The sequence below is a fragment of the Meles meles genome, chromosome 1 (genome assembly GCF_922984935.1).
Source record: "Meles meles chromosome 1, mMelMel3.1 paternal haplotype, whole genome shotgun sequence".
NCBI classification, from domain to species: Eukaryota; Metazoa; Chordata; class Mammalia; order Carnivora; family Mustelidae; genus Meles; species Meles meles.
This window is the reverse complement of record NC_060066.1, coordinates 55,028,906-55,045,035: the sequence shown is the minus strand read 5'-3', so window position 1 is coordinate 55,045,035 and position 16,130 is coordinate 55,028,906. Positions and strand designations below refer to the sequence as shown.

General features: G+C 37.0%; 1 protein-coding gene across 3 annotated transcripts in view; it reads right to left on the bottom strand.

Annotated features, from left to right (window-relative positions):
- MRPS28 (mitochondrial ribosomal protein S28) overlaps nt 1–16,130 on the bottom strand; it is a 113,550-nt gene that overhangs the window by 63,185 nt on the left and 34,235 nt on the right. For 2 of the 3 annotated variants that reach the window (XM_046006094.1, XM_046006098.1), the window contains exon 3: nt 5,891–5,942. The exons of the other annotated variant lie outside the window; for it this stretch is intronic. In XM_046006094.1, the coding sequence (XP_045862050.1) occupies nt 5,891–5,942 (52 nt within the window). The remainder of the gene's footprint in view (nt 1–5,890; nt 5,943–16,130) is intronic. 3 annotated transcript variants of the gene reach the window in all.

Sequence of the window (16,130 nt, the reverse complement as noted above, 5' to 3'; positions counted from 1 at the left end):
GCTTGGCCCTTCAGGCATGTGAGAATACAGCACAAAGATAGCTGTCTCTGAACCAGAAAGCAGGCTCCCATTAGATACCAAATCTGCTAGCACCTAGAGCAGGGGACTTCCCTGCCTCCAGAATTGTGAGAAATGAATGTTTTGTTTAAGCCACCCAGCTTGTGGATTTTTGTTCAAGTAGCCCCAATGGACTAAGACACTGAATAAGTTCCAATTTCTATATATTCATAAACTGGCTAAAATACTTGACAAGAATCATTTGAAAGTAAGAAGGAAAAGAACAGGGGTGCCTGGGTGGCTCCATCGATTAAGTACCCTAATCTTGATTTTTTTTTTTTTTAAAGATTTTATTTATTTATTTGACAGACAGAGATCACAAGTAGACAGAGAGGCAGGCAGAGAGAGAGGAAGGGAAGCAGGCTCCCTGTTGAGCAGAGAGCCCGATGCGGGGCTCGATCCCAGGACCCTGAGATCACGACCCGAGCCGAAGGCAGAGGCTTTAACCCACTGAGCCACCCAGGCGCCCCCCTAATCTTGATTTTGACTCAGGTCATCATCTCAGGGTTCTGAGACTGAGCCACTCGTCAGGCTCTGTTATGGACATGGAGACTGCTTAAAATTCTCTCTCTTCCCTCTCCCTCTGCCTGCCCCTCTAAAATTAAAAAAAAAAAAAAATTATTTTTAAAAAAGGAAAATAACAATAAAATTCAGAACCCTGAATTAAGTTTTAGAGAACTATCAGATATGCACCTGAATTAAAAAATTTGTGTTGGAATGCATACCAATGCATTTCCCCCTCTGAAGTGCTAATTCTAACAATGTTCAATCCAAACACTTAAACTAGACCAAAAATACACCAAAAATATGAAGGCCTGACCTGTATTTTGAATCACTAATTCCAAGTATGTTGTTTAAAGGCTAAATACTTTTCAAAACTGATAGGCCTGATTATGTCTGACAGCATATCCTAGTAACATCTTCTGACAACAGCCAAGAAGGAAAATGAGAACAGGAAGTAATGGTGTGTAGATACTGATTCTTGACTCCCAGAAATAGCAATTAACTTAAACTAGCTTGAGAGAGAGAAAAAACAAATTCATTATCATGAGTGCCTTAAGTAACCCTGAAGCAGATTCAGGAAGGGCTGGGCCCAGAAACTGAAAAGCCATGAGAGACTTGGACAGTGTGATCTCTCTCTCTCCCGACATTCACCTCTCTTCACGCCACATGTCTGCGTAATTCACTTTCTTTGAACCAGCTTTCTCTGTTCTCCGGTCTGCATGGCTGCTCAAAGCCCATGATTTTACATGGTAAAGTCCCACATGTGAAGACACTAATTATTTTTCCCTTGCTGCCAATTCTCCAGGGGACAAAACTTGGATTGGTTCCAGCGTGGGGCACCTACTCTGGTCTAATTCAGATGGAAAAGGCCATGGTTTCAACATGGCTGCCCACAGACCATTGCCTGGGTGGTCAAGGGTAGCTCAAGGTGCTATTATATAGTGGAAACTGCAAAAGGCACTTAGCATGAGCAAAAAACAAGTGTGATGCCCCAAGATGCTTCCAATTCTTCCTCTCTACTTTCTCTACATTGGCACATGACAGAAAGATTCTTCTGAAAGAACTGCTAAGCCTCTTCTCCCTGCAGCCTTTACTAATATCCTGAGTTTTAATTTCCTATACTAAACATTGTGTTTCGCCTCAATTCATATAATTTCATGCTATTATTTATAATATCAAGACTGTACAGATATAAATGAGCAAGAGTTAGTATGGCAAAATGATTCTGCTCATCTGTCAGGTAAAGAATGATTAGCCATCCATTTGCTCAGCCTACAAATCCTAACATTATCTTTATCTCTTTTCTATCTCCTTCCTGCTTGTTCACTATCCCTTTTTACTCTGAAACATCTTCTTAATCAGTCCCCTCAATTTTATCATCAATACCATAATCTTAATTCAAGATTTTATCATCTCTTTTCTGAAATTAGTATAGCTTCCTAATTGTTCTTCCTGCTTCTAAATCTTATGTATCATACTAGTTTTGATAATTTCCATTTTAAAGAAAAATCCTATTCTTATCACACCCCGTTTATAAGTCTCTACCGGTTCCTTACAGCCTACAGCAGAGCTCCTAAGCATGCCTGCCCATCTGAGCCATCCAGATTCCTAGTTCTCATCCCAAACTTTCCAAATCAGTCTTTTAGAATGGGGCTTAGGAATTTGCCTTTTTAACGAACTTCCCACTCCATTCTGAGGTAACCAGCCCAGCATCAATCTCTGGATTTGTGTTACGGAACTGCTCTATAAAATCCAGCCCCTTGAATAGAGTCAATTCACAATCTGATTCCAACCTTTCTAACCCTTCTCTTCTCAAACCCTGCAATTCTCCCTTCCTGGCCTTTCTCTCAAACAAAACCCTTTCATACTGCTGGCTATCCATATTTCTGCTTCTTCTCTCCTTTGGGAACTTCTACTCATTTTTCAGGAATCAGTTCAAATGTGACCTTTTCTGTGAAGCCTTCCTTGACTGCCTCTAACATTTATTCATTCTTGATTACAGAAGTTAAGAGGTAGTCTAGTGTGATGGTTAAGGGTACAGACTCTACAACCAGACTGCAAATGTTTGGGTCTAGGCTCTGCAAATTACTAATGAGTAAGTAAGTAATGCATGGCCTGGGATAAGTTACTCAACCTCTGTGTGCCTTCAGTTGCCCCCACTGTAAAAGAGGAATAAAAACAGTGTGTGTCCAACATAATTGTGAGGGTTAATGAGTTAATGCACGTAAAGCATGTGCCTGGATTGTAGCAACTGGTCATTAAATATTAGCTTTCTGTTTAAAAGTTATTCCTGTCTCCTGGACTATGAACCAGCCTTTTATATTAAGCCAATCAATTTAAGAATTTTCTTTCTTGGTTGTGGTACAAAACTAGAAGAAAAAAAATTATATATAAGTTTACCTTCTCAAAAGGTGACTAAGGATGATGTACTAAACCTACTTAAGAAAAAAAAAAGGACTTTATATGGGAAATCTTTTGAAGTCATTCACCAGGGAAGCAGAAACAACTTGGGAATCTTAGATATCTACCTGAATTTCTAAAAAGAAAGGAAATATTGACCCTAGCTTTGGGCCATTATTTTCTAAATGTATAGAAAAAGAATTGAAAAGTCTGGAATGAAACCTCACAGCACAAAATTTCCAAAAACCAAACTTTTAGCCAAAAACATATTTCAAGAAATCCTGTAGTTTTCAAAATAATGAGAAAGAGTACAAAAGCTATTTATGAAGTCCGCTTTTTCTTTAATTACCAAAGTAATACTTGACATGGATAGAAAAGAATGATAGAAATACTTGATCGTCTACAATAAAAGAAAAATAAATCGCAGTTGTGCAAGGTGAGGGGTAAACAGGAAAGCTAATTATGTGCTCAGATGCAAAATGAGCATCTGCTGTAATGTTACATCATTATGAGCTGCACTCCTATCTAATTTTTCTTATTCTGCTTCTAAAATATCAGTTATTAAGAAAGAGTAGAAACAACATGGAGTGAAATTAGCTCTTCTGCTGAACCCATTCATTCCTTCAATAAATATTTAGTGACTCCAGAAGAGAAAATCTATGTTTGTTCCCAGACCTCCAGATCATGGGTTTTAATGTAGGTTCATGGGCCCCTAACGGTTAACGGGTGTGTTGGGGGAATCTGTGAACCCTCCAATATTAAATGCAAAATGTATGCGTTTGCATACATTTATAAATCTTCCTAGACAGACACTGTGCCTCAGTGCACTCTCAAATAGGCCTATCACCTCAAAGAGCATAAACACAAAGCTCTAGGTACAGGGAAATTCCTAAAATCCATCCTATTGAAAAGGCTGCTGCCATATACCAACACCAAGAGCACTTGGCAAATTCCTCCTCTGACATTTTATAGCACAACGTTCAACAATGTCATCACTGGCAAGTTGGGTATGCTCCTCCAAAGTCTTTCCTTTAATGTTTTGAGTACCAACAATCTAGTCAGTCTCTTAGACAAAGACTTCTTCCAAAAAAATTGTTTACAGAACTTGGGCTCCAGCAACCCTTGCAATATAATCCTTGTGTATAACTGAACCACAGAAAAATAACTCCTTAATTTGTGGTTAGAATAACCACTGCAGAACAACCTATAGTGGGTGGCATGAAACTATCACAATTATAAAGTAACCAAGCAAATAATATACTATGTCTACAACAGATAAAATGTTATAAATCCAAAACATACATTGCTATAAATAAAGTCTGTGGTTATTTGCTGAGATACTCTGACTAACAACGGAACAAGGACTACTCTTAGCATGTTTTATAAAGAAGTAACTAAAGCTATTACACAGTAGACTCAGTGGCACCACATGTATTGTTTGGGCTAAAAAAATGAGGTAAACTGCACTGTATAGTCATGTTGGGAAAATGCTGCCTTTAATATAAACAAACAATGGACTTTCCTTTAGAAGCCATGGTAAGGGAGAGGAGGACAGCAAGATTAGTCCTACTGAATCAGCATGCCTGCAATTTGGGAAACCATTGACTAAGAGCAATCAGTGTGTGAGAGTGCATATTTGTTCGCAGCTGTAATCAGATCATTTCCCCCCAAATTAAAATCAGGGCTTTTAGAGTTGGGAAGGCTCTAAAAATCAACAAGACAACAGGAGGAGAGCCACAGAGGCTACAGACTTGCTCAAGTTCACAAAGCAGAACAAAGAAACTGTCTTTTGACTCCCTTGTGTTGCCATTCTTGCACAGAGAAGTTCTTATCTTACTTCCAGTTTTGTTTTGTTTTTTAAAGTAATCTCTACACCCAAGGGGGACTTGAACTCACAACCTCAAGATCAACAGTTGCATACTCTACCAACTGAGCCATCCAGGCACCCCCAAAACTCCTTTTTTAAAAACTTAAAATATAATTCACACACCATAAAATTCACCCATTTAAAGTAGGCACTTAAGCCCCTCTCCCCATCTTCGTACCCCTAAACAACCAACTAATCTACATTCTACCTCTATAAATTTGCCTATACTGGACATTTCATATACATGGAATCGTGTACTATGTAGTTTTTTGTGACTCTGGCTTCTTTCACTTGGCATAATGTTTTCAAGGTTCAGCCATGTTGTATAGGGATGTTATCAGTACCTCATCACTTTTTATGATTAAATAATATTCCATCATATGGACCCATACATATATATCAGTTCATCAGCTGGTAGACATTTGGGTTGTTCCCACCTTTTGGCTATTATGAATAACCTTGTTTTGTTTCTATTATTATATACTTAGAAGTAGAACTGCCAGGTATATGGTAACTCTGTTTAGGTATTTTAGGAACATTTTACATTCCCACCATTCAAAAAGCTCTTGCTTTTAAATTCACAACAGGAGCATCTGGCTCACTCAGTCAGTACAGCATGCAACTCTTCAGGTAAAGGTTGTTAAGTTCAAGCCCCATATTGGGTGCTGAGATTACTTAAAATAAAATCTTTAAAAAAAATTGTAACAATCAAATCATAAATACAAACTCCTTATTTTCTGTTAATAGGTAAATGAAGGAAAAAAACAAGTACTTATAACTGTTTTTTAAAAACAAAACTATTAGTACACAAAATTCAGATGCAGAGTTCAGACAGAAAGATAGCTTTAAAAGGGTTACCATGTAGTGAATATTCCCTTTATTATTTAAGCCATATGAAAATATTATACATGGGCTACCGATATATGTCAAACATTCTGAAATATTGGAAAATCTTAAACATGAATAAAAAAGAACAGATTAAATTTTCTCAAAACTAAATTAGAATTTATCTAATTAGGTAATATCTACATACTTTCATTCATTAGAAGAAGAAAAAACTACCTTGAAGGGGGAATGTTGACAGGTGCTCAACAGGGCAAAGAAATCCAATACGCTGATTTGGAAAAGAAAATGAAAGCTAGCTTCTACAACTATTTTGTAAAGATAATAATTATTGTCCCAATGGATTTGTAGTAAGCAATTTGGGAACAACAATGTTATAAACTATGCTGTAAACTATATATTCTGGACGGTAAGGGGCTTTTGCTTCTATCTATTTGGTGTGCTTCAGGAAGGCTAGGGCAAGTTGGCATCTAGGAGTACTAAGGATGAAGCAGAGACTGGAGGATACTTTTGTCAAGCATGACTAACCCCTATTGGTGTTTCTCCCAAGAACAGTCCAGAGCTTTGGTAAGAGCAGCAGGCAAACAAATAGCCAAGAGGAAGGGTGACAGAGCAGAAAAGAGAGGGTGAAGATCCTCAGAAGAGATACAGGCAGCTGGTACACAGAAATCTGAACCTTCATCACATTCCTGCACCAGCCACTTTGTCCTTTCTTGTCAGCAGTAGTTACAGTCTTCCATAATTGCCTTTGACCTCACCATTACAATCTTTGAACAAGGGTGGCTACCCAAGTAAGAAACAGCTGATATCGTAAGCCCACTCCCTCACAGAGATCCCTTTCCACAAACATATGCACACAATTGAAATAAGTTGTTAAAAGTAATAGTTTTGCTCTGTATAATGCATTCTAATATTTCCTAATCTATTTTACTCAAAAAAAAAGAGAAAAAAGCAGAGAATGATCGAACACATGTGATAAATAGTTTATCAAGGAGATTATCTCAAAATAAAAAAAAGAAAAACAAAATGATAATAGGCTATGCACTGTTATCATACACTACATTACACTATGCAAAAATTTGCCTTACACCACTTCACTTTTACCAAAGACTTACATTAGTACCTGCTTTCACTAACCAAAAGAAATCTGAAGATTTCAGGAGTAACTGGGCGGCTTGGTAGCCTTTAACAATTTTGTTTATGACATATTTACAGATCTATTGGGGGAAAGTAGTTATTAAATGGTATTCAAAAATGAGATTTTTTTTGGTTATGAACCTTGTTGTATAGATATTAAAATGTTTTCACAAGGTGATCTTTGTTTTCTTCGATTAGTTTATCTTAATTTGTATTTTGCAAGAAGTGTCAATTACTTCTATAATAAATAGTATTTTTAAAATAAAAAGACGAAGGGTGCCTGAGTAGCTCAGTCTGTTAAGCTGCTGAACCCTGATTCGGGTTCAGGTCACACTCTCGCATCATGAGACTGAGTCCTGAGTCAGCTCCATGCTCAACACTAAGTCTGCATCAGAGTCTGCTCTTCTCTCTCTCTCCTCCTCTGCTCCTCCCACTACTCTCTCTCAAAAAAATAAGTAAAATCTTAAAAAACTCAAGCTCATGTACATTTATCAAGAAGATACTTTAGGGGCGCCTGGTGGCTCAGTGGGTTAAAGCCTCTGCCTTCGGCTCAGGTCATGATCTCAGGGTCCTGGGATCGAGCCCCGCATCGGGCTCTCTGCTCAGCGGGGAGCCTATTTCCCCTCCTCTCTTTCTCTGCCTGCCTCTCTGCCTACTTGTGATCTCTGTCTGTCAAATAAATAAATAAATAAATAAATAAATAAATAGAAGATACTTTAACCTCAACAGATAAATAACCTAAGAAACTGACAATTTACAAAAATATACTATAAACATATAAAGTGTTTAATGTGTTTGCATAAGACTGAAAAATATCAACCTTAATCAGAGTTACTCCACTTACTCTTCTATAAAAAGATAATCTTGGAAGTTTTATCCAAAAAGATGTTTACAGCTATGTCACTCAGATAAAAAGAGAAGAAACAGGGCCACCTGGGGGCTCAGTGGGTTAAGGCCTCTACCTTTGGCTCAGGTCATGATCCCAGGGTCCTGGGATGGAGCCCCACGTCTGGCTCTCTGCTCAGCAGGGACCCTGCTTCCCCCCTCTGTCTCTGCCTGTCTCTCTGCCTACTTTTGATCTATCAAATAAAAAAATTTTAAAAATGTTTAATTAAAAAAAAAGAAGAAGAAACAACCTAAATATTTAATAAACAGAAACACTTACAGAAATTGTGTTATATATTCAGTGAAATACAAAAGTATCCTTTCCAGTGAAAAATGCCTGGCTATAATATTGAGAAACTCATGATTCAAAATTCTGTAAGAATGTATGATTAAAATCATATACAATCCACGTCTACATGAAATGACTGGAAGGAAGGACTTGTGGACTTATGAAGGTTTTAGTTTTAGAGTTTCAGTAGTATTTTTTTTTAATTGAGATCACTGAAATATAACATTATATTAGTTTCAGGTCTATAACATAATGATTCAATATGTATATACTGCAAAATGTTCACCATAATAGGTCTAGTTAACATCCATCACCACACATACAAAACTGGACCTGTGAAGTTTTAAAATCATCTTACTTAGGGGATTTCCCACAGGTTTGTTTTCTGAGTTGGGGGTTTTGGTTTTGGTTTTTTTTTTTAAAGATTTTATTTATGTATTTAAGAGAGAGAGCATAAGCATGAGAGGGGGAGAGGTTAGAAGGAGAAGCAGACTTCCCGCTGAGGAGGGAGCCCGATGTGGGACTCGATCCTGGGACTCCAGGATCATCATGACCTGAGCCCAAGGCAGTTGTTTAACCAACTGAGCCACCCAGGCCTCCCCCCTTCTTTAATGAGACTGTGTTACTTTTACAAGTTGAAACAAAAAGAAAAAAATTAGTAACAGAAACATCAACATAATATTATTTTAGCAATTTGACTTGATTACTGAAGAATATTAGCTTTGATGCTGTATTGATTAATACACAGAATAATTACATGAATTAAAGTATCAATCTAAAATGAAGAACTGGGGGTGCCTGGCTGACTCAGTTGGTAGAATGTTAGACTCTTGATCTCGGGGTTGTGAATTCAAGCCCCATGTTGGATGTAGAAATGGCTTAATAATAAAATCTTAAAAATAAAATGAAGAAACCAACAGAATTAATTGGGTTTGGTTTGGTCAATACTGTGTCTTTATAATAAACAAAGAGCATACAGTAAAATTAGAACAAAAACTTGCAAAAATTAATACATTTTTAGTAAGACATAAAATTTTAATGTAAAAGAATACAGTATTTGTATTTAATGATATTTATAATGATAAATGTAGAAATACTTCTTTAAACTTTCCTTTTTCTTATAAAAAAATGACTATAGGCATGCCTGGGTGGCTCAGTGGATTAAGCCACTGCCTTCAGCGCACGTCATGATCTCGGGGTCCTGAGATCGAGCCCCACACCAGGCTCTCTGCTCAGCAGGGAGCCTGCTTCCTCCTCTCTCTCTGCCTGACACTCTGCCTACTTGTGATCTCTCTTTCTCTGTCAAATAAATAAATAAAATCTTTAAAAAAAAAAAGTGACTATAAATATTTTGGTTAATTATCCAATTAAAAAAATGAACCTGAAAATAGAGCTCTACACACAGAATTGTAGATAGACATATCACAATGCCATTAGTTGAAAACACATATTTTGAAATTCAGACTAGAAAGGTCAACAGTTAACAGTCCATCTGTTTTATTAGTCAATGACAGTTCATGGTTGACAATGGTGTGGCTGAATTTAGCTTAACTTAGATAAATATTACTTGATAACATCTCTGGCAAAATGATTTGGTAGAAAAAAAATCAAAAAATTGTGGCCTAAGATAAACTATGACTTACAGTTAATTATGTTTCTTAATTATTTTGCAAAAGATTATTGCAACAAAAAATTGTTGAAATGTAGAAAAGGTTACATAGAAGTATATAGGATTTGATAAACATGTCACTTAAATATTTTAAAAGAAACAGAAAGATCTATCTTAAGTGGAGACTGTTCAGGATTTCAGGCTCACAATGAGCTGTGGCACAGGTCCAGTTCCAATCCAAACTCTGCTGTGTACTAGCTTACTGACTCTGCCTAAGTTTCATACTTCTCTAGGGCTCAGTCCCCTTGCCTACAAAATGTGGATAATGTTGCCTAGTTCAAAATGTTACTCTATCTTATCCCTTTTTTCTCTACAAAATTCAGTGTAATTTACCTCAAATTTAAACAAGAAAAATAAAAGAGTAAGCAATGATTACGTCTCTGAGGACTGAATAGAGAATTTGAATTCTGACCTTAATTTCACCCACTCTTCACCCCACCCCCATTTCTGAAAAAAAAAAACAAAAAAACAACAAAAAAATAAATAAATATGCAGTTTCCAAGAATTGTGACATAATTTTATTTTCCAGAAAATGAAATCAGTGGATAACCACCCCTTAGGAAATGAGCATAGAACAAACTCATTTACCATGAGTTAAAACATAATAATTAGAACGGAAAGAGGCAAAACTTATTACTTTAATTACATATTATGGGTTTTTGTTTTTTTTTTAACCACAGAAAGTTGAAAAATGTTATCAGAAATTCCTTGAAACAAACATATCATATAAGTTATTTCTAATATACAAAACATTCGGTTACTAATTTGTTTTGTTTTATATTTTTATTTGAAGATAGGGAGAGACACAGAACCTATAACTTCAAAATTTAGCCAGCCTAAAGAGGTTAAGTAATTTTTATTCTGAAAAATACAAAATTTTAAGAAGAAAAATCGTACCTATGTAGATGTTGGGTAATGTTTATTCAAATGTTTGTAATGTGAGCGTCTTGGGTTTTTTTGTTTGTTTGTTTGTTTTGAGGGGCAGAATTGGAGAAACAGGCCTCTGAAGTATGGTGTACACCGCTGATCCCTAGCTCAGTTCGCCACTCAACAGGGGGGCTCAGGCAATGGGGCGGAGCCCATCGGCTTAGGTAACAGGAGAGTTACTCCCCCCTTCTCCCCTGCAGCACTGCACTATGAAAAGATTAAATGCCTGTTTTCTTGGAGCTTCTATACTGGCTTGATCAAAGAAAGGCTGGCTGAAGTATGGAAGAGATTTCTAAAAAAGCTTTTGTTTTCCTGACACAAAAAGAGAAAGAAGCTAACAGGCCCACCCCATTCTCTTCCTTTTCTTGAGTCCAGATATGTTAACCCGCAGCCTTACTGCATCCAGGATTCAAGAAGCTAGAGCAGTGCTGACACGGTTCAACTTGCTGAAGCAATCCCCAAAGCCATCAACATTCAGAATTCTCAACAAAAAAAGTAAGCCTCTATATGTCTAAGCCACAGGCTGTCAGGTCTTCTGCTGTGTGCTATGTACTTAATGAGAACCTCATTTAGTTCTCATATCAACCATTTGAGGGAAGTCCTATCAATTCATTCACCCATTTTAAAGACAAGAAAACTGAGACTCCAAAAAGTTAAGCAACTTGCCCAAGATCACACAATTAATATATCATATGGCCAGGATTCAAGTGCAGGAATTCTTATTTCAAGGCCAATAAGCTTAAACCACAATGACACTTAGAAGCGACTAAACATGGCAAGAGCTAACAGCTGATAATTACTGGCTACAATGATTATGACAATATTTGACAACTCTGAAGATAAGAACAGATATCTGCTTATTTCTAATTCTGGAAAATAATAAATTCTCACTGAATTCAACATGACTTTTATTTTTCTTCTTAACAGTTCTTGTTACTTTACTTAAACAGGGATAGTTAGAGCTACTCAACAAATGTACTTCTGTTCCTTTGTAACATCAATGGAAAACTAAGAACAGTACATCTCAACCAATAATTGCAACACCCTACTGTTAGCTAACTGCTTAATATTTATGGCGAATTTATAATCTGCAAGGCATTACGCCAGACACTTAAAAATTATTTTTGCCAAAAGATATAGCATATGTTTGTTTTCTTAAAGTGACTTAAGATTCCTTTGGAGAGAGACATTCATAACAGTTCTAAAAATCAGGAAGTGGTTGCTGCTATAATCAGCCATCTCATCACCACCATCATCACCATTACTAACACATATAGAACTTATATCACAAATTAGCATATGCTAAGCTTTAATTCTGGAACATTTTCCTTCAAACTTCAGATTTTTCCTTCAGTAAAACACATGAAACAAAGAACTTAAAAATTCATGACAACGGTACAGTATTTGAAAAAGAAGCTAAATTCAAAATTAAAGTTTCTAAATAAATTACATTCAGGAAATAGGCAGGCTAAAATATTTGCAATTACAATTAGGAAAAGAAAATCAGTTTCTGGATTAGGTTGTGAGATTTAAAGAATTTATGTTTAGCTGTTAACTTTTCAAAACCAGTAAAGCACATCATATTGTCCCAGTAAATAAAAAGTAAATATAGTGTAAAGGCCGAAACAAAATGGATGGTGAGTAAAACAAAAGTTCTCAGGTAAGGTTAACTCTAGCAAAAATGCTGAGTCTCAAGATATACGCATTCACAGCAATATATTCCCAAAGCCGAATAACTTCAAATCATATTCCATGCTGAAAGATGGACAGTTCTCTCTACTACATGCCATAACAAGTAATTGATAATCCTATTATCAAAAAAAGTACTATATATAAAAAAAATGCTTTTAAGGATAATACATCTAGGAAAGAGTCGTTGCTTAAAAAATTCAAAAATGGCACAGTCAGTAGCATACAATCCACATGAACATTATAATGTGCTCAATCAGTACTAATTAAGGATTTAATTATACCTATTTAATACTAATTTGCATTTTAAAAAAGAATACAAGGTATTCTATTTTAGGTCCAAAATTAAGGTTCTGAATTAAAACTTTAAAAGAAATTTAACTGTAGTATATTTATGGGAAAATCTTTCCTTAAGAATTAAAACAAGCTAAAAACAAAGCATTGTATTTTCAAGTATGGGACTATGTTGAACCTGAATTCCTAATTTACTCACAATTAAAATAAAAGAAAAAGGGATACATATAAATGGAGACATTTATAAGGGCCACTTACAGGCATATAAAGTACTTTTAAATGATGATACAGAATCAGAACCAAGGCCTCTTGCCCTCCACCCCTATGTTTTTCCTGATATTTGCATTCCTCTACTTCCCCCAACATGCCCAAAACTACTGTATCTCCTCCTTACTTTCTTTCTTCCCTAAAATTTTATAAAGCACGTTTGGAGGAATGTATAAAAAGAACAGGGAAGTAGAAGGATCACCAAGAATATGAAGGTACATGACAGTTTCAGAAAAGGGAAGAGCCACTGGTGTGGACTATGAGAGAGCTTGAGCAAACTGCTGGGCAGATGCCCCGGGCACTACCGAATTTAAAAGGGCGTTTTCAGTTAGTAGGATGGTGAGGGCAAGCCAGGTGGGCTGACCTGAGGTATTAATGGAAATCTGGAAAACAGGGGCAATCTGGGGGACAGGGAGGAATAGAATAGTTTGAAGAGGAAACAAGGTAAAATTGTTTCAAATTTTATCAAATTCTCTAGAAAAAGATGATTTAAGGTAAAGAATAGGAAATCCAGGGATATTAAGTTGAATCAGATATTCAACTATTTTACTTAAAAAAATAGTAGCTTCATATGGATTAAACTAATGTATGAACTTGATTTCAATAAAGAAGGAGATAAGTTTATCTGCTAAGCAGGAGGAGGAGAGGAATAAGAGGCCTAAGAGTGAAGAAGGTAAAGTAGTAGGAAATCTACTAAAAGGAGTGAAAGAATTTTGAGAACTCTGGTCCAAGTTGAGTAATACGAACGTCTACTGAATACACCCGGCAAGGTTCCGCAACTTCTCCACGATCTCATCTGTTACTGCTCTATCTATATTCCACTTTTAGAAATAAAGCTTTATCATTTCTAAAGATGCCTGAACCTGAACACTGCAAGGTTTCTTCAAGTCAGTCCCCCTCCCTTAATGTAGGGCAAACACAAGTCTGCACTGATGCTGTTCCTTTGTTTTTTTGTTTGTTTTGTTTTGTTTCATTTTTGCTGATAAAAGAAGATATAGAAAATTATAGTCCAGTATGAATTGCTAATTCCAGGTCTATTGTTACTCTACAGCCTAATTTTTCATCAATCCAATCCCATGTGGCCAAATATCAACATGTCTAAAACAGAGCTCCATGTCCTGCCCTGTGAACAGTAACTCTGCCCAACTTCCTATTGCTGCGATCTCTGTTTGTCTAAGCCCTTAGGCTGGAAACCTCAAGCACCAGTAATTTCTGTGAACAGTTCCTCCTAGCTTTCCTTTCCCATCTCTCCTCACCCTGGGCCAGCCCCTGCCTGGACTACTAGGACAGTCTCAGAACTGTCCTTGCTGCAACCATTCCATCTCACACCTCACTGCGGATGTCATCGTACAAAAATATCACTAACCAAAAGCCACTCTGCTGTCTTTCCTCTGTCCTGAGTTCTTAGCCTGAAATTCAGGGTCTCCTTCCTTCCTTCTTTCCTTCCCTCCTCCCTCCCTCCCTCTCTTTCTTGCTTTTTTAAGATTTATTTATTTGACAGTGAGAGGGAGAGCACAAGCAGCGGGAGTGGCAGGCAGAGGGAATAGGAGAAGCAGGCTCCCTGTTGAGGCTGAGGAGGGAGCCCAAAAAGGGGCTCGATCCTAGGATGCCGGGATCACAACCCAAGCCGAAGGAAGATGCTTAGCCAACTGAGCCACACAGGTGCCCCTGAAATTCAGAATATTCTGTAAGGATGCTTGCCTGTCTAGAAAAGCAATTATTACATTTACCCCTCTAAAACTTCACCAAGCCATGGGCTCCTGACCACTATGGTGTACAGATATTTTGTATCTGTACAGATATTATGTACACAACATACAGAATACGTACAGATATTTTGTACACAATTCCCTCTAAAAGGTGGAGGCTAATTCCCTTCCGCTCGAGTGTGGACTAGGTTTAGTGACTTGCTTCTAATGAACAGAATAAGGCAGAAGTGACAATGCAGCACTAGGTTATAAGAGGTATCACAACCACCTCAACCTTTCTTAAATTATTCACTCTGGGGGAAGCTAACTACTATGTTGCAAAGACACTCACAAAGCCCAGTGGAGAGTCCATGTGATGAGAAACTATGGTCTCCTGCCCACGGCCAGCATTAACTTGCCGGGCACACGAAGGAACCGCCTTGGCATCATATCCTCCAGCCTCAGTCAAGCCCTCAGATGACTGCAGCCCTGGCCAATATTTTGCCTTAACTTCATGAGAAACTCTTGAGCCATAACTGTTCAGCTAAAACACTCCTGGATTCCTGGTCCATAGCAATTGTGGGAAAGAATAAATTTTTATTGTTTTAAGCCACTCAGTTTTGGAGGAACATGTTTCACAGGTAGAGATAACTAACATGATCTCACCAAGCTCATTCTCAATACCCTGCCTTTACTCATGATTTTTCCCCACAGATGTCTTCTTAATATCCATCTCCTAATGCCCCTCCCCCATCTTTCAGAATCTAGCTAAAGTTTCCTCTCTTTGAGGAGACCTTTTTTTAATGAAACCATTTCAACTTTCATTTCTCCAGCTTCTTCTCTGATTTCTGTGCTTGACCACATCACTCATGTAGGCATTTATCCCTGTACTCCTCTGTGCTCTATGCACTCTTCCTCCTAAAGACATCACACAGTTCATTTAAACTGCATTCAGCACACTGTAATTAAGATACTCAATAAATATTTGCTGAAAAAATTAACAAATATCACACACACAAACACATACACACACACACCCAGGAAGTGTATTTAATCAGTATAAAGTAGTGATGAACAATAAGAAGCTATATTGTATCGGGTCTGCTTACTTATTAGCTGCTACCCTTGGGGAAATCACTTAAAATCTCCATAGCCTTTGTTTCTTCAGTGTTTTTTAAATGAAGATTCTAAAAGCATGTACCATAGAGTAATAAAAAGATTAAAGAAAATAATACATACAAAACTCAGTAATGTTCTAGCATAGAGGGCTCAACAAATATTAGCTATTATTGTTCTTACTATTAACCACAAATTACAGAATACAAACTCCCGGGTCCCTGAGAGTTTCTACATGTTATAAAGTGGCAATCTAAATTAATACAAAATTCTACAAACTAAAGTAGAACTCACACTTTCTACTGAAAATAGCTTTTAATTTTTCTAAACTCTATTCTTAAGTCAATAGAACTACAGCTTGAACCAATTGTAGGGAGTGCAGCCTTGACTTTTTCTCCTCTTCATCCTATTAAGATATTAACTTCAAAGCTTTTGCAGGAACACTTAATTGCTCGCATTCCTTAACAAGCAGCCACCATAGTAGTTTCCAGATTCACT